General features: G+C 44.3%; 1 protein-coding gene across 1 annotated transcript in view; it reads left to right on the top strand.

Moving 5' to 3' along the window:
* Nucleotides 1–232: 232 nt before the first annotated feature.
* The window catches only part of LOC140205524 (uncharacterized), a 65,394-nt gene continuing 38,897 nt past the window's right edge, over nt 233–26,729 (top strand). The window contains exons 1-2 of the mRNA XM_072273146.1: nt 233–316; nt 25,552–25,651. Of these exons, the coding sequence (XP_072129247.1) occupies nt 25,564–25,651 (88 nt within the window). The 5' untranslated portion in view covers nt 233–316; nt 25,552–25,563. The remainder of the gene's footprint in view (nt 317–25,551; nt 25,652–26,729) is intronic.

The raw sequence follows: 26,729 nt of genomic DNA, 5'->3' as shown, positions 1-26,729 counted from the left end.
GGGTGGGGGGAACTCTAGGTATTTAAACATTTATAATTTGCTTTGAAGGCGGGCATATCAATTGGGCGACGAGCTTTCAAAAAGCGGCACGATGATAAGCGGCCAGCTGGATTTCAGTGGATCTGTGGAGAATTGAACGCAGGGTAAATGAAGGCAGTGTTGTGTGTGCATCTCAGGCACAAGGGCGCCTGGACCCACGACCCCCGCTGATCGGCCGCAGGAAAATCACCACAACGGCGGGGATGGTCTGGGGAGCGCATGGATGTGGTCCGGGCGAGCTGCCCACCATAGAACTTGCTCATTGTGGCAGAGCGGGGTAAGTGGGGGCGGGGGCGAGAGGTTCGCTTCCCGTTATCTATAGCGACAGCAAACGGCTTAGAGTGAGTGGCCTGTCCTGATCAAATACATAATCAGACGTGATCTCCGGCTAATAAGGTTTATTGGAGATTAGTGAGTTGTTTCTAGAGGTAACTGTAAGACGCTTAATGAGGCTTGGCGTTGGGATTCGCATTCCGGTCACACACAGGCGGCAGGGCCGGCCCCGAGTTGGCCGTGTGCGCACTGTGGCTAAACCGCAAAGTCTGTTGGCTAGGTGGCTGTTTAGTTTGAAACCCAGCGTGACTCTGTGTTTTCCTGTAGCCGTCCCTGTTGAATAATGTGAATTTCACCGAGTTACAAGATGTTCAGTTGAATGATTGACTCTCAATGCGTCCGGCGGACCCCCAAGTTAAATGTTGAGCCGTTATTTGGAGACAGTGCGGGCAATGACGTTGTCTTTAATTGGTTTACATTTCGCCGAGATTTTGGTTTCAGTGCATACTCGTGAAAATTACCTCACTTAAAGGAGTCAATCGGTGGAACGAACAGAGTAGTGCGCCATCAAGTCCCTCTTTGCTTGATACTTTGAACAAACAATGACGGGAACCCGTGGTCGCGAGATTTTAAGGTTTAAACAATCTCTTAAGGATTCATCGCCACCGTAGGTAATGCGGTTGACCAAGGTAAAGCAGACCTCAGCAAAGACCACATGGGAGAGGACTGCCCTTGCATTCAGTGTGATTTCTGATACATTCCAGTCCCCAGATACATAAGTCCTGATTGAGGGTCTCGGCCCGACACGTCGACTGTACCCTTTTTCCATAGATGCTGCTTTAGCCTGCTGAGTTCCTCCAGCATTTTGTGTGTGCTCCCCAGATATACTAACGCTTAACGCCCAAAGGTCACCTACGTGTGCATACGACAATAAACTCGACTTCATAGTTAGCACATTAGGAACAACCAATATTAATTCATCCTTGGCATCAGAAAAATACAATACAGCCATCACCAAGACCATTGGTGGATAATGTGACCAGTAACTTGCTACACTGCTGCATATGAATTCACAGACAGCTGGAAAATAACAGTTTTGTGTTCTAAGTGTTCAAGATATAACTGATTGCAGTCTTGTTAATTAATTACTGTGCTAGAATATTGTACCAGAGATGACACTGCACCTCTCCTGCTCACTGCCACATCTTCCACATCAATAACATTGCCACCTTCCACCCTAATGCTATTGAGATACCTTCTAGTTTCCATTGGTGGCCCACGGTCCTTTTCAATCATTGGATTTCACCAGCAGCCCTTCTCTGGCCACTTTCCCCTCTGCAGATAACTGGCTACAGAGCTGAAGTCAAGCTTATTGATCATGTATGCACAGTGCAATGAAAATCTTACTTGCAACAGCATCACAGGTACACAGCATCATCTGCGCAGTGTTCTCAGAAAACTGTAACTGAAATTAAATACAATTTTTACAAGAAAGAACACAATTAGGGAAAATGCAAAGTCCATTTTAGTGCAAATATATCAAAATGCTCAATACTGTAGTAACTGGGGTTTTGCCAGTTTGTTCAAGGACTGAGTGGTTGAAAGGAAATTCTTGTTTTTGAACCTGTTGCTGTGAGACTTCAGGCTTCTGTACCTATGGGTATGATCCTTGGGTGTTGCCTTCTCACACCCCCTTTAAATAATCCTTTAGATGAGGTGGTGGTATGTGGCCATGATATATTGGGCAGAGTCCACTGCTTTCTCCAGCTTCTTTCACTCTTGTGTTACAGGGAGAACAGTGCAGTGGAGGCAAGTAAGAAGAAAGGTGAAAAAGGGAAACAGGGTATCATGAATTTTTTTTATGCTTAAGTACAGAGTAACACTTGAATCCACAATTTGCTGACTTAAGAGCAAGAGCTGTATCTTCCAATTGGATGAGTCAACATTTTTCAGAGGCTTGGCAATGTAGAAATTGCATTACATAGGCTTACATACAACATTTTGGACCAGAAATAAATGGTCCGAAGAGATATATGGAAATTATTATTAATCCACTATTATTACTATTTTTCTTAACAATATCATTACTTAGCCTAATAGAGTAGAATTTCAACTGCACATAATTATCTATTTAAGTGTCTAATTTCTTTTTATATCATCTTAATGTGTACTTAGGAATGTATAAATAATTATAGTTTTATACATATATTAAAAAAATGGAAAAGGTTATACATGTGAAAAAAGTTCATGATACTTGTGAATTCCTTGTCCAAATAAAAATTTTTAAAAAATTAAAAAAATGAAAAAAAAGAAGTTGCATTGAAATTGACTTTGGCTCAAGTGTCAAATACCAGGGGTCACAATCTTAAAATAATGTGACATCCATTCACAATAGAGATCAGGAGAGACTTCTTAATCCTGTGGAAGTGAAGCATTCAAATTCTCTATCCAAAGGGCTTTGTCTGTGAGCTTATTGAAGAGAGGTCAGTACATTTTGAGAGATATGGGGCTATTAAGGGGAAATGACATTGAGATAAAAGATCAGCCACAAGTTCATTGAAATGTTCAGCAAATGTTTGTGGCTGATTCCTGCCTCTACATCTTATGGTAAATTGATTTATTATTGTCCCATGTACTGAGGTGCAGTGAAAAACTTGTCTTGCATACAGATCATATAGATCAATTCATTCATTACAATGGTACATTGAGGTAGTACATGGTAAAAGAGTGCAGAAAGAAGTGCTACAGTTGCAGAGAAAGTGAAGTACAGGTGGACGATGTGCAAGGTCAAAACAGGGTAGATCATCTTATTCCATTGAGACAGGTCTGACTGACAGGTCTGATGTTTCATTTTCACTCAAAGTATGAATAACGTGTTGACATGCTTTTCAATGTGAAAGTAGTCCAAGAATGCAAGGCATTGTTGTATCCTAGCTTGTTGCTAAATTGTGCTGTGGCATCTGGTTTCAAAACAAAAGGTATGAAACTCATTTACATAAAAGCCGGGTTCAGAATTGAATAAAATTTAGCTTCATTTCAGGACTTAATTGAAAATTTGAAATACTTAGCAAATCAGATAGAAATGGTTAACATTTTGTTAACCATTTGTTAACCAAATGGTTAACTTTTCAGCAAAACTGCCAAAAGATAAATAGTTGTATAATGATGAGAAAGAGGGAGAGGGCAAAAGTGAATATCTATGATAACATAGAATGCAGGAGAAAGTAATTGATGTTATGCAATGTAAAGGTGTATTCAAACAAGCAAGGAAGCAAAGGTTGCTCATAATGAGCTGTTAATAAGGATATGGAATAAGGAATTAGAAAATGGTTTATTCACTGTCCATACAGTGGTTATCTTTGTATCAGAGAGAACATATGCAGATTGGGTAATTGTGTTATGAAACATCTTCAGTTATTTGCAAATTTGACCTGAGAATCTAGCTAGTTGTCTCTTAATTTCTTCATTCAACTCCCCAAACTTAGTCTTTGGTTTTCTGCATTGTTTTGTTGAAACTTAGCAAAAGCTCAAGGAATAGCACTTTCTCTAAATGCACATTTTAATCTTTAGACTTACTAGGTGACTTGAGCAATTGCTAGAAGTTACCTGTATAGTATTTTCTGTTTTTATTTCAAATTTTTCACCTCTGAGCTATTTAGTTTTTGTAGCAAATGATGGAACTCACTGCAAAAATTAATTCCCAATGTCTTGTAGCCAGGTTTAAACATACTGTTCCAAAACCTCTATTTCAATGTTTTAAAGTCTTGCTCTATTTTTTCTTCTTCCCTAGCTACTGCTACTCTCTCTGCAGACTTTGTTCCTCTACCCTTTGCTCCTTCACTTAATTGACCTGCTGCTCTTTCTTTCTCTATACTGTCCCATCAAAATACAACCTGTCCCTGAAACTGACCATAATGCAAGGCACTGATGGGCCCACTGCTTTAAAATGCTGTTCTTGTTATGTAATCCTGGTTTTATTGATGCATTGATTATATCATTACATATTTGTGTAATCACTTGAATCAAATGGCTTTGTACATAAATTAGAAAAGCAATAATTACAGTGGGGCACAGACCAATACAATCCCATTCAAGCTGCAGCTTGAGTGAGGTTCATATGAAATGATATTAAAAGTGAAACACTTATGGACGTCAAGGAATTGTAAAAGCAGAAAAGAAAGCAGGAATGGAGATCCTGAAATAAAATCAGAGATTGCAGTAGATATTCATTGAGTCAAGTAGCATCTGTAAAGAATGGATTGACTTTTTTCTTTCCATAAATGCAACTTTGAGCATTTTAGCACTGAACAGGCTTGATGGAGGTAAAATAAACAAAGCACAGAAGGTTTATCTTAAATCAACAATCATAATGAGAAGATTAAACATCAAAGAAATAATTGTTAAATAATTAAATATAAAAAGGGCAGAGGCATGAAAAATAAGTCAGAATTAGGAGATATCTGCTTAAAAATAATGACTCAAAAGCATCTTGTTTTATATTGAAATATATAGTTTCAACCAACAAATATGGTAATTTAATTATAAGATTTTGTACATATTGGTGTCCCTTATATGTTTTGAATCTAATTTTTCAAACTTATTTTTTGGAGGGGGGTTGTCTATTTGCATGAAGTGTATTCAAGCAAGCAGAAAATTGCTCCCATTTCTATTTTTAAATAAGTAATGTGTAGTTTCAGAGTATATTTGTGATTCAGAAGTTTAAAAAATGGGCCAATCAAATATCAGCAAGAATATCGTGACAGCCATTCATAAATAACAATTAATCAGGGTTTGCTCTGGGTACTAATTTGAACGGGTGGATAAAAGTTCTCTTCTCAATATACCCAGCCGGCGTGCATTCCTCTTGGATGCTGATAGATTTTCTCTACCTTTTTTGGGAAGCTGTTGCAGTAAAAGAAATGAGGAAATTGTTGAAATCTAGAGATATTAAAGTTAATGGGTAGATCAAGGATTTCACACCCAGGAGAAATCAATTACTGTACCCAAGCCATGTGTTAAATATACATTCCCAAGTGTAAGAAATCAACAGCTTGGAAGTTGGAGGGGAGATTACAAAGCTGAACCACAAGGATTTAAAGGGAGAACAGAAGATATAGTTACCAATCCTTTAATTCTTTCCATAGTGTAAACATCATTGTGCTATGAACAGCAATACTGGCATTCTAAATTGGAGCAAGTGTTCTTGTTATCAATGCTGCTTCACAGGAATCAATATTGGGGTGGTGAGTGATTATCTAAAAAAGCTAAAACAGTTGAAACTCCATGGTTTGGAGAACCATAAGCTTTCAGCTGATTAGATAAAGGTATTCTTTTTATTTGTTTTCATTCTCTTGACATTGCTGGCAAGCCTAGCATCTATTTACTATCTTGAACTGTTGCAAACCTTCTGTGTAAGTACTCCAACAATGCTATACAATAGGGAGTTCCGAGATTTACACCCAACAATGGTAAAGGATTGAAGATAATATTTCCAAACCAGGATGCTGTAGGATATGGGGTAAACCGCAGTAGTGATGTTCCCATGTGCCCAGCTGCTTGTTGCACTTGTCTTTCTTTGTTGTAGAAGTCATGGGTTTTTTTAGCCTAGATGGCAACTACTGTCCATTTTTTAGACGATAAGCATTGCAGCTAGAGTAGGGATTGAATCCAGTCACCTAAAATTACATTTTCAAGTCTGATATCTTTTCTGTCAAAGGGTTGGTACAGAAGTAAGGTTAGATTGGTCATCTAATGCACATTCTAACACTTACTGAGTTAAAAAAGGAGCTTTCTACGTTTTTGTTTGCCCAAGTTGCCCTGGGGTTTTAATTTGGGACTTTCTTTTGAAGATGCTTTCTGTGGTGAGCATAAGCGAAACAAGGGATGAAGGTCAGTTTGGTTAGAGTTTCTGTTGAATTAACAGATAAAGACAGAAGTCTACCTGAAGTACAAGAGTTAGTGCTGCTGCTTCACAGCACCAGCAACCTAGATTTGATCCCATTCTTACAGTGTTATTTTGTGTTGTTTGTATGTTCTCACTATCACTACCTGGTTTTTCTAAGGTGCTTTGGTTTTCTCCTGTATCTCAAAGATGTACAAGTTGTTACTGTAAATTCCTTATGTGTGATATGTGAATAGAGGTGGTGTTGGTGGACACGGGAGTGAGAATTATTTGTAGGGAAGTGGGGGAATGGGACTGATAGGAATGCTCTGAAAGTAAGCATGCACTCAGTAGGCCAATTATCCTTGCTCCCATCTCATCTGTAATATGGGAGTCAACGAGGGAATCCATTCATCTCATAAAACCAACTGAAATTAGTGAATAAAAATAGTTACATGAAAACATTAACCAATAATTGATTGTTCCATTGTTCAAGAAGGGAGCTAGGGATAATCCTGGAAACTATAGGCTGCAGAGTGTCATGTCAGTGGTAGGGCAGGTACTGAAGATAATTATTTGGGATAGGATTTATGTGCATTTGGAAACCATGGCCTAATTAGGGAGAGCCAGTGTGGCTTTGTGTGGGGCAAATCTTAATAAGGTGTTTAACAAGGTCCCTCATGGGAGGCTCATCCAGAAGATTAAGATGCATGTGATCCATTGTGAATTGGCTGTTTGGATTCAGAGCTGGCTTGCCCATAAAAGATAGAGTGTAGTGGTCGAAGGGACTTATTCTAGCTGGAGGTCTGTGATTAGTAGTGTCCTGCAGGGATCTGTGCTGGGACCTCTGTTGTTTGTAATGGATATAAATTACCTGGATTAAACTGTTGATGAGTGGATTAGTAAATTTGCAGATGATACAAAAATTGTTGGTGGTGTGGATACCATAGAAGACTAGCAATGGATTCAGCAGAGTATAGAGCAGTTTCAAGTATGGGCAGAGAAATGGCAGATGGAGTTCAATCAGAACAAATATGAAGTGTTGCACCTTAGTAGGTCAAATGTAAAGAGACAGTACAATGTTAAGGGTAAAACTCTTTAACAGTGTTGATGAGCAGCGGGATCTTGGGGTCTAAGTTTGTAGTTCCCTGAAAATGATGACACAGGTTGATAGGGTGGTTAAGAAGGTGTATGACATGCTTGCCTTTACTAGTCAGGGAAATGAGTTCAATAATCAGGACGTTACGGTGCAGTTTTATAAAACTCTGGTTAGACCACATCTGGAGTAATGCATACAGTTCTGGTGCCCCATTGTAGGAAGGATATTGAGGCATTGAAGAGGGCACAGAAGAGGTTTGTCAGGATGCTGCCTGGATTAGAGGGCATGTGCTATAATGAGAGGCTGGACAAACTTGAGTTGTTTTCTCTGAGCGACAGAGGCTGAGGGAAGATCTGATGAAGGCTTATAAAATCATGAAAGGCATAAATAGAGTAGGCGGACAATATCTTTTTCCCAAGGTTGAAACGTCTAATACCAGAGGGCATGCATTTGAAGTGAGGGGGTAATTTCAAAGGAGATGTGAGGGGCAAGTTTTTGTTTAAACAGAGTAGTGGGTGCCTGGAATGTGCTGACTGGGATGGTGGTAAAGGTAGATACATTAGGAACTTATTAAAGTTCAAAGTACATATACAACTGTGAAAATTGTTTTCTTGCAGGCATACTCAGTAAATCCAAAAACTATAATAGAATCAATGAAAGACAGCACCCAACAGGGCAGACAAACAATCATTGTGCAATAGACAACAAACTACGCAAATAGAAATAATAATAATAGTAAATGAGTAAGCAATAAATATTGTGAACATGAGATGAAAAGTCCTTGAAAGTGAGTCTGTAGGTTGTGGGAACAGTTCAGTGATGGGGCGAGTGAAGTTATCCCCTTTAGCTCAAAAGCCTGATGGATGAGGGGTAATAACTGTTCCCTGAGGCTTCTATACCACCTTCCTGATGGCAGCAGTGAGAAAAGACGTTTAGATAAGCTCATGAATGTGAGGAAAATAGAAGGATATGGATATTGTGTAGGCAGAGGGGATTTGTTTAGTTGGCCATTTGATTACTAATTAATTGGTTTGGCACGGCATTGTGGGGTGAAGAGCATGTTTCTGTGCTGTACTGTTCTATGATAATTCATTTATAACAAAGGCAGTAAGTTTTTTTTCTTTGTGTATCTGAGAAATGCTACAAAACTATTGACTGGAACTCCTAATTAGATCTGGCATTTTCAGGACTGGAAAGAAAGGGAGGACAAGCTAGAAGGTGATGGGTGAAGCCAGGTGGATGGGAAAGGCAAAGGGCTGAGAAGAAGGAACCTGGTACGAGAGAAGAATGGACCATGGGAGAAAGGGAAGGGGGAGGTGATAGGCGGGTGAAGAGAAGAGGCAAGAGGGTAGAGCGGAGAATGGAAGAAGGGGGAGGGGAAGCAGATTACCAGAAGGAGAAATTAACGTTCACGCCATCAGGTTGGAGGCTACCCAGACAAAATATGAGGTGTTGCTCCTCCCCGAAATATGAGGTGTTGCCATGTGGTAAAAGAAGAGGCCGTGGACTGACATGTGGGAATAGGTATGTTGATAGAAATTAAAACTGTTGGCAACCAGGAAGTTCCAATTTTGGTGGCTGGAGCAGAGGTGCTCAGCAAAGCGGTCCCCCAATTTACATCAGGTCTCAGTAATTTTGCAGGTGAATTGTTGCCTCACCTGGAAAGACTGCTTGGGGCCCTGAATGGAGGTAAGCGAGCAGATGAATGGGCAGGTGTAGCTTTCCTGTCACTTGAACAGATACAGGTGTCCCCCGCTTTTCGAACGTTCGTTTTACAAAACCTCACTGTTACGAAAGACCTACATTAGTACCCTGTTTTTGCTTTCAGAAGGTGTTTTCACTGTTATGAAAAAAAATTCAGCGCGCGAAAAAATCAGTGCGCGATAAAAGGCAGCGCGTCCCGAGCAGCCTCTCTCCCCCGGATTCGGAACTGCTTTGCTTTAACACGTGCCTGTGAGTAGCCATTTGCAAGATGGTATCTATGGTATTGAAAAAGCCTGAAAGAGCTCGTAAGGGTGTTACACTTAGGGTAAAACTAGACATAATTAAGCATTTTGATCGTGGTGAACGAAGCAAGGACAGCGTGAGTTTGGCTTGTGGAAGCTGACGAACATGATGTTGAAGAGGATTTGGCATCCCGGCACATAGTCATAGTCATAGTCATAGTCATACTTTATTAATCCCGGGGGAAATTGGTTTTTGTTACTTTTACTCCATAAATAATAAATAGTAATAGAACCATAATTAGTTAAATATTAATATGTAAATTATGCCAGTAAATTATGAAATAAGTCCAGGACCAACCTATTGGTTCAGGGCGTCTGACCCTCCAAGGGAGGAGTTGTAAAGTTTGATGACCACAGGCAGGAATGACTTCCTACGACACTCAGTGCTGCATCTCAGTGGAATGAGTATTTGGCTGAATGTACTCCTGTGCCCACCCAGTACATTATGTAGTGGATGGGAGACATTGACCAAGATGGCATGCAACTTGGATAGCATCCTCTTTTCAGACACCACCGTCAGAGAGTCCAGTTCCATCCCCACAACATCACTGGCCTTACGAATGATTTTGTTGGTGTCTGCCACCCTCAGCCTGCTGCCCCAGCACACAACAGCAAACATGATAGCACTGGCCACCACAGACTCGTAGAACATCCTCAGCATCGTCCGGCAGATGTTAAAGGACCTCAGTCTCCTCAGGAAATAGAGATGGCTCTGACCCTTCTTGTAGACAGCCTCAGTGTTCTTTGACCAGTCGAGTTTATTGTCAATTCGTATCCCCAGGTATTTGTAATCCTCCATCATGTCCACACTGACCCCCTGGATGGAAACAGGGGTCACCGGTACCTTTGCTCTCCTGAGGTCTACCACTGGCACCAAGAACTGACAGATGAAGAGCTGATGCAATTGGAAGAAAAAAGGATAACAATGGAAACCGAATGAGTAATGATAAAGTATGACTTTAATTTTGAAAGGGTACGTCGGTTTAGGGGATATTTGCAGGATGGTTTAAGTCCTTATTAAAGAACTGTGTGATAGAAAAATGCGCGAGGCTCAGCAGTCAAGCAAGCCTTCCACATCAGCCACAGCAGACGACGAACCTCGACCTTCAACATCGAGGCGGGCAGAGATAGAAGAAGATGAGCTGCCTGCTCTAATGGAAACAGGTGACGAGATGACACCCCAGTGTCCCACCATCCCAACCCCCAGGCCACGGACAGATACCCATTCGCGGAGAATGCAAACATAGCCGGGAGGCACACAGCGCATCTTTAAGAAAAAAGCCGAAATAAACATACTAATTAATTAGGTAATTGTCAGCCCAGATCAGAGACGATGCAATCGGAAATCGACACTGATCTGGGCGGACAATTACAGGTGGCACCTAATTAATTAGCATGCTTGTTTTGGCTTTTTTCTTAAAGATGTGCTGTATACCTTCCGGCTACTGCTGGACCCCTGCGTTCTTCACAGCAATGTATCGCTCAGCGGCCCGGAGGGTGGGGTCACTGCACCACCCAAACTCCGACAAGTCTAACACACCATCATCAGTGTGCCCGCTGTCTTCCTGATTCCCATAAGTGATACTACACTGTACGTACATTATTTCTACTTTATATTGGCTGTGTATTTTTACGTGTTATTTGGTAGATTTGGCAGCTTCATCGTTTAAAGGTTACTGGAGAGCGCGTTTATGCCAACAGCGCTTGCGTGAGATTTTCGCTACAGAGATCTGTGCAGGCAATCCTTGCAGAGAAGTATTTCTACTTTATATAGGCTGTGTATTTATCATATTATTCCTGCTTTTACTGTATGTTACTATTATTTTAGGTTTTATGTGTTATTTGGCATGATTTGGTAGGTTATTTTTGGGTCTGCGAACGCTCACAAAATTTTCCCATATAAATTAATGGTAATTGCTTCTTCGCTTTACGACATTTCGGCTTACGAACCATTTCATAGGAACGCTCTACCTTCGGATGGCGGGGGAAACCTGTATGTGCCAGGAGAGAGATTAGTGGGGAGATATGGTCAAGGGAATCACGGAGGGAGCTATCCCTGCAGAAAGTGGAGAGTGGGGGAGAGAAAAAAATGTGTTTTGTGGTAGGACCCTGTTGAAGATGGCAGAGGCTGCAAAGAAAGGTGTGTTGGATGTGTAGCCTTATGGGATGATAGGTGAGGACAAGAGCAACTCTATCCCAGTTAAGGGGGCGGAAAAATGGGGTGTGCAAAAGTGTCTTGGAAATGGAGGAGATGCACTTGCGGACAACATGAATGGTGGTGGAAGAGAAAGCCCATTCTTTGCAGAAAAACATCTACAATATCCTGGAAAGGAGAGCCTTATCCTGGGACCAGATTTGATACAGATGCAGGAACTGAGAAAAGGGAAGAGGATTTTTACAGGGGACAGGGTAGGAAGAGGTATAGTCAAGGTAGTGTTGGAACTCAGTAGGTTTATGAAGGATGTCAGTTTGTTCCCAGAGATTGAGAAAGGGGAGAGACCAAGTGGTCAGAAAAAGACTAAATGAATTTAAGGACAGGTTGGAAGTTGGAGACAAAGTGGATGAAATTGACAAGCTCAGCATGGGTACATGAAGCAGCACCAATGCAGTCATCATTGTAGCGCAGGCGTAAAAGAGTACAACCCTGATAATCTGACAGTGCTATCACACCTGAGCCCCATTTCCTTGTGTGAAAGCCATCGAGTATATATTAGCTTGCATTAGTTCATTCTGTAGAAGATACAGAATGACGTGGTTTTATGAACAGTCTTGTTATGGGAGTCCTTATAAGTTCTGTTTCTACCATTTTTGTGGGATATGAGGAACATTTTTGCATTCTAGTCCTATCCAAACACCTTTTCTCACTTTTTCTAATAAGCACAGGATTGGTGCCTTTGATATGAACTGGAATATTTCACTCAATTTTCACCTTTCTCTTCTCTTCCGTCACACCCCTATCTATATTTCTGAGGATATACTATTATTCGGTATCCAATATAAATCCATGGGCTCACAGCTAACTTCACTGCTCTCCATTCTGTCCTGCTCCATGTCAATTAATTTTATTTTCTGATGTTTTCCTAATTTCCATATATTCTCAAAGTATTGTACTTCATTTAGCCTTGAGACTTGTCTTCTTTCAGGCAGCTACAAAACAAAGAAACCCAATAGAACCCATTAAAACAAAAGACTGTCATACACCCAATGTGCAGAGAAAAAAAGTGTAAACAATAAAAGTAAGCAAATAGCATTCCGAACCGAAGTCCACAAAAGTGAGTCCATGCTGTGGCAGTTGCAGGCCACAGCCACATTTCGGTGCAGAGATGAGTAAACCTCTGGAGTAACAAGCTTAAATTCAGTGCAGAGTCAAGTAAAACTTATAGAGCAGAGATCTGAACTGGCTCGTCCCTTGCCTCTGACCCATTATGCCATCCTTTTCAATCTGGCCCGGTGCGTAAATCATCCAGACTTCACTCTTGGACCCGTACCCTGCTGCTTCAATACACTGTTGGGCTGGTGCCCCACCACCTCAATTCGATCGGACCCAACTTTTCCAATTCAGCTCATTGCTTAAATCGATCAAACCTCAGACCTTTTCTCACTCTCGGGTGTGGATCCAGGCCCCCCCCCCCCCCCCCGCCGACTTGACTCTGCATTGCCTCCTCTCTCCTCGCCTTGGTTCTGCTGAATGGAATTGCCTCCAAGTCCACCAGCCAAACATTGGCTCATTCCCTGCTCCCCGGCCCGGACCCCGCGGCCTTGATTCAACCAGTACATTACCACGTCGCAACTGTCAATACTTTGGTTCCCACCACAAAAATGCCAGGTCTTACAGGAGGGACATAAAGCTCAACTCTGACAGGGAAGTTGCAGTCTGTTGTTTGCAGTGATCATTTAGCAGAAAAAATGTAATTAATGAAGTATTTAGTTTTCACAAGATCACAAGGTAAAGGAGCAGAAGCCGGCCATTCGGCCCATCGAGTCTGCTCCGCCATTTTATCTTGAGCTGATCCATTCTCCCATTTAGTCCCACTGCATCTCAGAACATTGAATTCTTTCCCCACTTAAATAATAGTCTACCCGTTTATTTTTTATCTTGAGCTGATCCATTCTCCCAAGTCCCATTGCATCTCAGAACATTGAATTCTTTCCCCACTTAAATAATAGTCTACCTGTTTATTTTTTCTGCCAAAGTGCATAGCCATACACTTTCCAACATTGTACTTCATTTGCCACTTCTCTGCCCATTCTTCCAATCTATCCAAGTTTCTCTGCAGACTCTCCGTTTCCTCAGCACTACCGGCCCCTCCACCTATCTTCGTATCGTCAGCAAACTTAGCCACAAAGCCATCTATTCCATAATCCAAATCGTTGATGTACAATGTTTTATTTTTCTTTGTCTTATTTGGCACCAGCAAGCTGAGCTTCACCAGAGCCATTTTAAATTGGACAATAACCTTTGACATTGACTTGGACATTCAGTGAATCATCCTCCATCATTTCACTGAATTCCTGGATGATCCTTCCACCAAACCTATTATCCTCACACTCCATTCAACATTCTGAAGGCATTATTCCCTCTTGCTATACATCTCAGATGCCAAATATTTCCTCTTCTTCCCATAGCACCATCCAGGCCACAAACAGTTTTGTATATCAAAAACTGCAAAATGTTCGAAATCTAAAACAAAATCATAAGATACTGGAAACACTCAACATGTCAGGCAGCATCAGTGTAAAGAGAACTAGGTTAACATTTCAGGCCTAGCATCCATCTTTATGATAGGGGAAAAAATGGAAAGATTTTCCTACTTGAAACTAAATTGTTGTTCTCCTTTTCCCAGTTCAGATGAATGGTCTTGGACTCTAAATGTAACTCATTTGTTTTTCAAGAAATGCTGCCTTACTTGTTGAACATTTTCAGTTTTTACTCCAAATATTTTTTCCAGCGGATTAATGGTTTCATTTTCTTTGTTGTTTAGCAGCTGTGTTAGCTGTTTATGATGTGATCTCCTCTGTATTAGTGATGCAGGCAGTCATTTTCTGAAACCCCTCAATTCGTCCATAAGTATGACAGTGAGTTTGCAGTTGCCTGCCACTTCAATTCACACTTCAAGATTCAAGATTGTTTCATGTCATTTCCAGTACACAAGTGTAAAGGAGAATGAAATAATTGTTGATTCTGGATCTAATGCAACACAAAAAAGCACACAATAAAAGGAAATCACAATAGGTACGCTAGGTATGGGAATGTTTGTGCATAAGGTGATTCTGAAGGAAGTGATAAAGTAGTGGTGGTGAGGTGAGTTAGTGGGTGGAGGTTTTAGTCAGCCTTACTGCTTGGGGAAGTGGCTAATACGTGAGGACGTGCTGGAATGTCAGTGGTAGTTTTTCTTTTGAATGGAGAATAGTTGAAGCACCTTCAATTACTCCAAAAGACTGAGGTTTGGTAAAATACTGAAAGGTTTTTATTTGCTGTACAATACGACCTCCACAGTGAGTGTCTGCTCCCAGACTGAGGGGGAGGGGCAAGGTGAACACCTTTATACAGGACTCTGTGGGAGGAGCCACAGGGGCAGTCAGCAGAGGGGTGTGTCCAGACAGGCAACCGAGTTACAACATATATACATGGTTTACCACATTCACCCCTCCTTTTTTTAAAAAGAGTCCCGCGGGGTGAAGTGACTGACAATATTTACAAGAAGTATATTTACAGCTTAAGTCTATCAGGCGGTCGAGTCCGTCGCTGTGATCTATGTAGCACCGGCGGTGATTGCACCGGCGATGGCGGTTGTGCTGGCTCCGGCCTGACTTCAGGTGCCAGCACGTTAGGCGTCGGTAATCTCTCGTGCGTGTGCGTCGCGCCCGGTATGGGAGTGTCGTGTGGTGCCTGTGTAGGGTTTGGGGTGCACGGTGTCTCGTAGGTACATACATTGGTGAGTACGGGGTCAATAGTCACCACGGAGTGTTCAGGGTAGGGGCCCGGAGCTCCTGTGGGCGCCAGGTCCCGGATGGAGACCGTGTCCTCCTGCCCATCAGTAAAACCACGTAGGCGTACTGGGGGTTCGCATGAAGTAAGTGAACCCTCTCGACTATCGGGGAGTATTTATGGCTCCTTGCATGTTTCCGGAGCAGCACTGGCCCCGGGGATGTCAGCCAAGTTGGTAGGGTGGTTCCAGTGGTCGATTTTCCGGGAAAAGAAAAGAGCCGCTCATGAGGGGTGGCATTGGTGGCTGTGCATAACAGGGAGCGGATGGAGTGGAGTGCCTCGAGAAGGACCTCCTGCCAGCGGGAGACCGGCAGTCCCTTTGACCTGAGGGCTAAGAGTGTGGCTTTCCACACTGTGCCATTCTCCTTCACTACCTGTCCATCTCCCCGGGGATTATAGCTCGTGGTCCTACTGGTTGCAATTCCCGTAGCCAGTAGATATTGGCGCAGCTCGTCACTCATAAACGAGGACCCTCTGTCACTGTGTATATAGCATGGGTATCCAATCAGAGTGAAGAGCTTGCGCAGGGCTTTTATAACTGACGTGGTAGTGGTGTCGGGGCAGGGGATGGTGAAGGGGAACCGCGAGTACTCGTCAATTACGTTAAGAAAGTATACATTGCGGTCGGTGGAGGGAAGGGGGCCCTTAAAGTCAACACTCAGTTGCTCAAAGGGGTGGGTGGCCTTGATGAGTGGTGCCTTTTCGGGTCGGTAGAAGTGCAGTTTGCACTCTGCGCAGACTTGGCAGTCCCTGGTCATCATCCTGATCTCCTCAAGGGAGTAAGGCAGGTTCCGGGCTTTCACAAAGTGGAAAAGCCGGGTGACTCCCGGGTGGCAAAGGTCTACATGTAGGGCGTATAGCCGGTCAATCTGCATGCTGGCACATGTTCCCCGGGATAGGGCATCGGAGGGCTCGTTGAGCTTCCCAGGCCTGTACATGATGCCATAGTTGTAGGTGGAGAGTTCGATTCTCCACCTCAGAATTTTATCATTTTTGATTTTGCTCCGCTGCTGATTATTAAACATGAGCGCGACTGAGCGCTGGTCAGTTAGCAGGGTGAACCTTTTGCCGGCAAGATAGTGCCTCCAGCGCCTTATAGCTTCCACTATGGCCTGGGCCTCTTTCTCTACTGCAGAGTGCCGAATTTCAGGGCCTTGAAGGGTACGGGAGAAGAACGCCACTGGTCTTCCTGCCTGGTTGAGGGTAGCAGCCAGCGCAAAGTCGGAGGCATCACTCTCTACTTGGAAGGGAATGGCCTCATCCACCGCATGCATTGCTGCTTTGGCAATGTCCCCTTTTATGCGGTTGAAGGCTGTGTGGGCCTCGGCAGAGAGGGGGAATGTGGTGGACTTGACCAGGGGGTGGTCCTTGTCTGCATAGTTAGAGACCCATTGGGCGTAATATGAAAAGAAGCCCAGGCACCTTTTGAGGGCTCTGAGGGTATTGGGAAGAGGGAGTTCCAACAGGGGGCGCATACGGTCGGGGTCAGGGCCAATGACTCCATTCTCCACGACACACCCAAGGATAGCAAGTCGGGTGGTCCCAAATACACACTTGTCTTTGTTATAGGTGAGGTTGAAAGATTTGGCCGCTTGGAGAAATTTTTGGAGGTTGTTGTCGTGATCCTGCTGGTCGTGACCGCAGATGGTGATGTTATCCAGATATGGGAACGTGGCCTTCAGTTGGCACTGGTCCACCATCTGGTCCATTGCCCTCTGGAAGACAGATACACCATTCGTGACGCCAAAGGGGACGCGCAGGAATTGATAAAGCCTGCCGTCCGCCTCGAAGGCAGTGTAAGGGCGGTCCTCCCGGCGGATGGGGAGCCGGTGGTAAGGGGATTTTAGGTCTATGGTCGAGTACACCTTGTACTGTGCTATCTGATTGACCATATCTGCGATGTGGGGTAGAGGGTACGCGTCGAGCTGCGTGAACCTATTGATGGTCTGGCTATAGTCCACGACCATCCTATTCTCCCCGTTCCGAACAACGACCACCTGCGCCCTCCAAGGACTTGTGCTTGCCTCAATGACCCCCTCCCTGAGCAGCCGCTGCACCTCCGACTTAATGAAAGCTCTGTCCCCCGCGCTGTACCTCCTGCTTTTAGTTGCCACAGGTTTGCAGTCGGGGGTCAGGTTGGCGAACAGCGGTGGGGGAGGGATCCTGAGGGTGGAGAGGCCGCAAGTGGTGTCGGTAGTGTGGCAGTTGGCATGATGTTGGGTGGGATGCGCGGGTCGGTGTGTGTGTGTGGTCAGTAGCGGGGTACGTGACATATCTCTACAAAACAGGGGATTTATGACAGTAATTTGTGGGAGGGGCCCATCGTACTTCATTGTCACGCTTTTCAGGTGGCTCTGGAAGTCCAACCCCAACAGTACAGGGGCACACAGTTGAGGCAAGACCAGTAACGTAAAGTCCCGATATTCTGTGCCGTGCACCACTAGTGTCGCTACACAACCCCCCCCGGATGTCTGTTGTATGTGACCCGGAGGCCATGGTGACCCTCTGACTTACCGGCCGTATCATGAGTCCACAATGCTGCACCGTGGCCGGGTGGATAAAACTCTCCGTGCTGCCTGTGTCAAACAGGCAGCTTGTCCTGTGCCCCTCCACCGGAATGTCCATCATTGACCTTGCGAGCTGGTGGGGAGCGCTTTGGTCGAGGGTCACGGAAGCCAGGGTGGGGTCGCTGTCTTGGTCCGGTGCGGTGGGGTGGCCCGTGAGCACCCATTGGTCGTAGGCGGTGGGAGGTGGCGCCGACCAAGATGACCGCCCCCATGTCTCGCACGTGGTGGTGGCGTGCAGGGAAGATTGCGGTCCCCATGTCTCGCACATGGTGGCAGTGTGCAGGGAAGATGGCGACCCCCACGTCTCGCACGCGGCGCTGCTCGATCCCACTCGCGGTTTTGACTTACAGACCTTGGCGAAATGGCCCTTCTTTCCGCAGCTGGAGCAGGTAGCTTGTCAGGCCGCGCAGCGTTTCCGGGGGTGCTTCTCCAGTCCGCAGAAGTAGCACTTCGCGGACTCACGACTGGCTGCAGCCGAGGTCGATTCGCTGGCGGGTTGCGGGGTCTGCGGCGCCCACGAGGCCATCGGGGGATCGCGTGCCTGGAGAGCCTCGGAGTTACGCAGAGCGGCCTCCAACGTATCAGCCAGCTCGATCGCCGAACTTAGGGTAAGATCGGCTTTTTCCAGCAGCCGCTGGCGCACGTACACTGACCTGGTCCCCGTGACGAAGGCGTCTCTCACTAGGAGTTCTGCATGCTGCACCGCCGTCAGCTCCTGGCAATTGCAGACTCGCACGAGTGTCTGTGGGGCCCGGACAAACTCAGCACTCGATTCCCCGGACCGTTGTTGCCGTGTCGCTAAGCGATGCCGAGCATAGATGCTGTTTATCGGCCGCAGGTATTGTCTTTTGAGTGCGTTCATCGCGCCATCGTAGTTTAGCTGGTCTCTGATCAGCGAATAAACCCGTGGACTGACCCTGGAGAGTAGAACTCTGCGCTTCGCTAGGGGGTCGGTGGCTTTAATCTCCTCTAGATACGCTTCGAAGCAGGCCAGCCAGAGTTTGAAAGCGTTTCCAGCGTCAGGCATTTGCGGATCGAGATCTAATTTGTCTGGTCTCAGGGTCTGTTCCATGTTTTAAAATGTACAGCGAATAAAATTGAAGCACCTTCAATTACTCCAAAAGATTGAGGTTTGGTAAAATACTGAAAGGCTTTTATTCGCTGTACAACACGACCTCCACAGTGAGTGTCTGCTCCCGGACTGAGGGGGAGGGGCAAGGGGAACACCTTTATACAGGAATCTGTGGGAGGAGCCACAGGGGCAGTCAGCAGAGGGGTGTGTCCAGACAGGCAACCGAGTTACAACATATATACATGGTTTACCACAGTAGTGCGTGCAGGAATGCACTGCTTGGGGTGGTGGGAGAGGCAGGTACATTAGGGACATTTAAAAACATCTCAATTAGGTACAAAAATGTGGGAGGAAAGAGTGAGATTGATCTTGGATAAGGTTAAAAGGTTGGTGCAACATCATGACTGGAGGGCCTGTACTTTTCTGTGCTCGATATTTTATATTAGGATGTCAGTCTGTGGGCAGAGAGATAATTGCTGTTGTGTTTATTGCTCTCTTTACTGGAGATTCAGCGTCAGTCGACACAGTCATTTTGATATGGCCCAAATTTTCATTCCCTGCTATGGTCCCACTCACCTTTATTGAGATTCGTGTTTTATTGGTTATTTTTATTAAGAGAGGATAGAGGTCCCACATGTGTTGGAGTGTGTGTCTGGCGGGGGCGGTGTGCTGAAGATTGAGACTGGGGTGTGAGTGTATCAATACCTTTGTGGTGATATAGTTCAAAGTACATTTATTATCGAAGTGTATATACTGCATACAACCTTGAGATTCATCTTCTTGCAGGCAGCCACAAAACAAAGAAACACTGTAGAACCCACTTTTAAAAAAAACCCTGTCAAACACCCAATGTGCAAAAAAAAGAGAATGAATCGTGCAAACAATTTTTAAAAAGTAAGCAACTAACACACATAACAGGAACCATAGTCCCCGAAAGTGAGTCCACCACAGCCATGGAGCCAGTTCAGTGCTGAGGCAAGTGCCAATGGCTGCAGGCCACTGCTGTCGAGACAGTTCAGTGCTGAGGCAAGTGAAGCCACTCCAGGCCACCGCTGCCGAGACAGTTCAGTGCTGAGGTGAGTAAACTTTGTGGAGTAGTGAGCAGTACACTGGTTCGGTCTTGACAACTTAATCTTTTTAATTTGGCTCAGTGCTTAAATCAGCCAAACATCAGTTTGTTTTTCACTCTCAGGCCAAGTTACAAGCCCATTCAACCCTCAGCCTTTTGTTCCAAGCAATCACTTCATTGTTTAGTTCAGAAGGTTTCCCTTTCCCCTCTCCATCCCCTTTCTCACTACCCTCTCCATTCCCACTATCACTCCCTCTTTCCTCTTTCCCTCATCTCACTCCCTTTCCCATCTCTATTCCTTCCCTCTCCATCACCACTACTGTTCCCACTCCCCTCTCCAACACCACTTCCAACTCCTACCCACCCACCCCTTTACTATCACACAGGATCACTAACAGTAGGAATGACATTGGAGGCGCCTTATACTAGGCCATGTCAGATGGAGTTAGACACTAGCGCTTGCCTCCCCATTTCCACATCAGTCCAGCATATTCCCCTTCTGTAGAACATCCCTCTCAGGACCTGACCTCATGGGAGCCACTGCTCCTGGTGGTCTGTCAGGGGATGTGGCCCTCAGTGCTCCCTCAGCAGCCTCTGTGAAGATTCTTGTTGCTGGCTTGGGTGTTCTCCTCAATCAGGCCTGGGTCTAGGCCCTCCCCCTGGTGAGACCTCTCCCATCGGGTGGGAAGTGCAGTCCTGGGCCTGGATATGGAAGGGCAGGCTTCTCCTGTGATCAATTGCCACAGCAAGGACAGAAGCATATCTACAAATATCCCTGGACCCTAGAACTCCAGTGGTATTTGGGTGGACAGCTGTAGAGGATGCTGGTGATGGTGTGTGGAGGCTGGGACCGTGCCCTTTGATAAAATGGCCACCTGACAAGAGCCCAAAGGGAGCGGTGAGCAGAGTTGGAGAATGATCCCACGCACTAACCTTCTTGAGGACAATCCAGGGATGACAAAGATGGGCAGAGAGTTGTCAGTGAATGGCAGGTCATACCCTGGGAGAGGGGAGAAAGGTTAGAATGTCCAAACAAAAATAAATTATTCCAGAGTTTCCACATGTGGAAAGTGCTATTGGTATGGTTTTGACCCAGAGGTATGGAGACAGGATTTGTGCTCAGTTCTCCCAGTGTGGTTCTAATCCAGGGGTACAGAGCTGGGAACCATACATGGGGCTCCCATGGTGATCTGAACCAGGTATATGGAGATGGAAACCATGCATAGCACTCCCAGTGTTGGTATGACCAAAGTATGCCGGTGGGAAATGTGCTAGGTACTCCTGGGTTTGTTCTGATCCAGCCCTTTCTGGATTTAACCCACATTCGACAATCCCGCTGCCCAACACTCAGTACCTGTAAGTGATGCTCCATGGGGATGTGCTTGCTGTTCTTTTCCATGATGGTACGTGGAGCACGGGAGATGTCCAGCGCGGTACAATGGCTTGATTCAGTTCCCTGCTGCTCATCCTTAGGAAATGCAGATGCAAATCTGGTGTAATGCGCATTGGGAACCCTGTGGGAAATGATTGCAAAGTTGCTGGATTGTTACTCTGGTGTGGTCTGACCCTGGAATATGGGGACTGGAACCATACACAGTGCTCTCAGAAGCAGAGGATTGGCCTTGGTCAGGGAGCTGGTATTATCTCAAGTCTCACAAGGGAAGATTAAAGAAAATCTGGGTGAATATGTAAATACAGAAGCAGGTAATGGCTCAATAAAGTAGGCTGGTTTTACTGAGTTACTGACTACAGATTATAGGAGGGTGGGACAGAATCTTTGTATAATTCAATCTCAAAGTCTCTTTGGGAGACATCGAACAGGAACAGGCCCTTCAGCCCACAATTTTGTACTAAACCAATTAAACTATAGAAACCAAGAACTCAATAAAACTAATTTCTTCTGCTTAAACCATGTCCCTATCCCTCCATTTTCTGAATATTTATGTGCATATCTTAGAGTTTTCTTAACCACCTCTATTATAGTGCCTCCACCACCACCCCAGGCACACACTGTTCTATGTGTAGGAAGCTTGCTCAGCACATCTCCTGTGAACTTGCCTCTCTCACCTTAGACAATTCCACCTTGGGTCTCCTCTTAGCCTTCATTATCCCAGAAAAAATAACTTAAGTTGTCCAACTTCTTGTGGCTAATATCCTCTTATATGGAGAGAATATTGGTCAACCTCCTCTGCGGACTCCTCAAAGCCTGTGCATTTTACGTATAAAGGGGTAACCAGAACTGAGTGCAAAATATTCCCAATGTCACCCTCACCCTGATGACCACCTTCATGTATGGCTGCATCAGGCTGTGCATGGAATCTAACTAGGTGGGCACAAATTACCACTATGTACTGGGGTTTATCTGCCCCGGGTGTTGTGAAAGATGGGTCTGGCCCCATTGCCACACAACGTCCCAGTCAGCTGGACATTGCTGCACTACCTGTCCTTTGTGTAAAAGTTCTTCTGGACCAATACCTTTGATCACAAGGCCATCAAGCATTGGTCAGCATGGAATGTCCTGCAGACACTGCAGGAAAAGGGCTCGATGGATACAGTAGGGTGGTTTCCTGAGAATATTGCCAAGACCGTCTAGCAGAATGCCTCATGGCCAGGCTTCAGCAACCAGCATGAAGACCTTGCCTAGCTGGTAGTGAATGCAGCCCTCCCAGTCAGATCCTCCCTGCATGTCCAGAGCATTATTCCCACAGCTCACTCTACGCGGGATGACCGTAGTGGGGAAGAAACAGTTGCTTACCTCTGAGGATTGGGTTTGCAAAGAGGGTGCAGAGAAAGATGAAAGGGCCTGTGTCATGCAGCTGGGTGACAGAGGACTCTCTGATCTACAGGCTGTTCCCAGGGACAGACATGGAGACAAACACCAAGTGCTGCTGGCAGATCATCAAATCGATGGAAGACGCTCTTTAGTCGGCCCGAAACTTCTTGGTCTGCCAGCACATTGAGATTTCTCTGGAGGAATGCTACCAGTTGGCACATTTAGTACTGCAGGAGTATGTGGTGAAGTGGACACTGAAGCTTGGTACAGCCACCTCAAGGGATCAGTTGGGAAGGACCACAGTGTATGGTTCTTCTCCTACTGGAGAGGGAGTGGCTGGGTTGAGGGAGGAAGGTGCTCAATTATTATAGTATACAACCCTGGAGCGCCACATGAGAGAGAACAGTGCTATTGATGTGTGTGAATGTGATGCAACGGTATGGACAGCATTGGCAATGAATGTGAACAACTAAAAGGCATTGAACGGTTTAGTCTTGTAAATACTTTTTATTATGAATTCAGTTTATGTCGTTAAGTTTATTTTGTTTAAAAAATTATTTACTCTTTTATAGATCACCAGACTGAATACCAAAGTCAAGAATGTCATAACAAATGGCTTCATATTTTTTCAGATAGCAATATTAATAAATAATTCTTCCCATCTAGACACAGTTCTCATAGAATTATAGAAATGGAGCCTAGAAACAGGCCCTTGAATCACCAAGCCGAATATCAAGTACCCATTTTTATGACACAAACTCTACTCGAACACATCCTGCTTTTCTCATTACCATTTTTACCACTTGCTTGTATAGAAGAGAATTTATAGTGACCAATTTACCCACCAACGAACCATTTTGGGATCTGATTCAAAGGGAGAATTTGCAAATTCCACACAGACAGTACCAAGATCAGCATTGAACCAGGTGTTTGGTGCAGGAGACTGCAGCTCCTATCTGCTGCCCTGTTTCATTTTTGTTTCTTCTCATTCTCTGTTACTACCTCTATATTTCTGCTCCGAATATAATTCGAAGATAATTGAGACATTCCTCACATGGAGGACGTATTGAATGTGTTTATCTTCCTACTAGCCTTTCTCAATCTAAAATAATTTAATTTAACCACAACTGATTTCGAAACCATGATCTGTACAGTATACTGTAAATGCTGATCACCCCACCCATTTGGTGAATTTGACTTGCAGGACCTCACCATGAGGGAGTGAGTTAGCTACAAGCCATTAGTTACAATGATCTTTGATTGATTCTTATCAATAAAACCCTACAGCTAATGATGTGTCATCAGATCTGCTACTTGCATCGAGTGGCCTGGCCTTACAGCACAGCCTATATTTGAAGCATTGGTGGCATGTTCTGAGAGTGGGAATTGAGCTGAGGCATGACAAATGATGGCACCTTAGTCTTCTTGTCCCACTCCCTCTTCCTACTGGATCCTCAAGCTCCTTGCTTCCCCTTACTTCCATCTCTCGAGTAAACAAGTGAAACAAGAGTTTGCTGTGACTCTAGCACTATTGGACAACCGAAATGTTTCAACACGGTATCAAGATATGTGAATTAGGAGCAAGAGTGGGCTCTTTGGCCCCTCAGACTTGCTTTACCTTTAATAAAATCACAGCTGATCTACTTTTAACCCCAGATATGCACTCCTGTCTATCTGCAGTAACCTTTCATCCATTTGCATATAAAATATCTTTCTACGACTGCCTTAGAAATTATTCAAAGATGCTCCTACCGGAGTTTGAGAAAGATTCATCACCCTCTGAAAGAGAAAAATTTACATCATCTCTGTCTTCAATCGTCAACTCTTATTTTTAAACAGGGACCCATAGTTTGAGGTTCTCCACTGATGAGTCAAGATTGTGAGTCATATTTGTTTCAATACTATTTTAACTTGTCATCTTAAGAGACTTGCTCACTCAGAATAGTAATCTAGTAAACCTCTGGAAAAATTTCCAATACATTAAATAAAGAGACCAATACTGTATATGGTCGCCAATGCTCCATAAACAGTGTGTGAAGCATCACCTTTTTACTTTTACATTCATTTCCTTTAGGAAATTGTTAGAAGTCAGGACTGTCCAACTAATTAGGAGCTTTGATATTCACTGTGGCTGTTTGTCATTTTAGATTTGTCCTTCTCATTTCTAGATCCAAAGGTAAATTAATAGAGAAAATGTCTAGATCTAACTGCCCATCACAGAAAAAAGTATCCAAAGGGTGTAGCAAACTTTTTATTACAATTTTAGGTTTAATGTCAGAACAAAATCATGAACCAATCCCCATTGCCTCCTGAAGAGCCCTGCTCGTCACCCTGCCGATTCCAGCCCTCTGTTCCCATCAATTCTAGGTTTCCTGGAAACATCACCATTGCTGCAGGTCAATGTTCCTGATAGCCACCTGACTTTTTTTTTAACCAGCACTGTCTGGGTCATGGGGTCACACTGCTCTGAAAAAGTTTTGTCCACAGTCTTTTGAATAATAGGCAGTACTGTCAAATTTAAGGATAGTTGGACCTACTATCACGTGTGCTATGCTGAATCTAATGAACATTAAGTCAATGTCCCAGCAACTGCCAAATGGAATGCCGGGTGAACTTTGGAAGATTTCATATTGGTTAGTCAGATATCTGGTATGCCATCAGCTGAAGGGCATGGCTTTCTTTATTTGAACAACAGAGAAGCTGTGTTTGGGAAGTGCTACAACATCCTTCATGCCCTTGTGAATATTTCATCAATCCTGATGTTTGTTCTTCTAAAATTTCAGGAGGTCTGAAAAATGGAACCAGTGGAGAAATGGCACAAAGACTTGCTCGTTCTCAGGCTTGTGGACAAAAAGCTGAACTCAAAGGAAAATGGGACCACAGGTAGGGATGCTCAATGTACTGATATCCTCTCAGAACAATCTTAATTTGATTAAACCATTTCAATATATAGTTTTAGGGATAATTGTATATTTTTTCAAATTTGAGACAAACTTATTTTTCACTGGTCCAAGTTTCTCCCATGTTTTTATGATGTTCTGACTCCTGCTGAGTTCGGAAGTGGTAGGCAGTGGGAAGGGAATGTCTGGTAGCTTCTCCTTAGCTGAGAAGTAGTAAGAGAAAGTATACTGCAATCTAAACCAGCTGAAATCAGGAGAGGAACAAGTCTCTGCCCGAAATGTTTACTATACTCTTTTCCATAGATACGGCCTGGCCTGCTGAGTTCCTCCAGCATTTTGTGTGTGTTGCTTGGATTTCCTGCATCTGCAGATTTTCTCTTGTTTATGCGAGGAACAAGTCAAGTCTGTTTGGCACACAAACACAAGGAATTCTGCAGATGCTGGAAATTCACGCAACACACATCAAAGTTGCTGGTGAATGCAGCAGGCAAGGCAGAATCTCCAGGAAGAGGTACAGTCAACGTTTCGGGCCGAGACCCTTCGTCAGGACTCAAACCTGAGAAGGGGTCTCGGCCCGAAACGTCGACTGTACCTCTTCCTTGAGATGCTGCCTGGCCTGCTGCGTTCACCAGCAACTTTGATATGTGCTGCAAGTCTGTTTGGATTGTGAGGCTCAGAACAACACTAGGGGGCGCATTTACTCAGAGTACCAGGGATAAAGCAGAATGCAGTTTGACTAAATATTGTATATGTAAATAGGTGGGATTATTCAAGATCTTGCTGTGTTGTTAATGAGGTCAGTAGTGTAGTAGTTACATAATCTTGTAAGGGCTGCACTATTGCAGACCAAAGAATCAAACTGAATAAGTTATAGTCAAGTCAAGTCAAGTCAAGTCACTTTTATTGTCATTTCAACCATAACTGCTGGTACAAAACATAGGAAAAATGAGACGTTTTCCAGAACCATGGTACTACATGAAACAATACAAAAACTACACTGAACTACGTGAGAAAAAACACAAAACTACACTAGACTACAGGCCCATCCAGGACTGCATAAA

Source organism: Mobula birostris, chromosome 11, assembly GCF_030028105.1.
Source record: "Mobula birostris isolate sMobBir1 chromosome 11, sMobBir1.hap1, whole genome shotgun sequence".
NCBI classification, from domain to species: domain Eukaryota; kingdom Metazoa; phylum Chordata; class Chondrichthyes; order Myliobatiformes; family Myliobatidae; genus Mobula; species Mobula birostris.
Note: the sequence above shows the minus strand (reverse complement) of the source record. Positions and strands in the feature narration are given on the sequence as shown.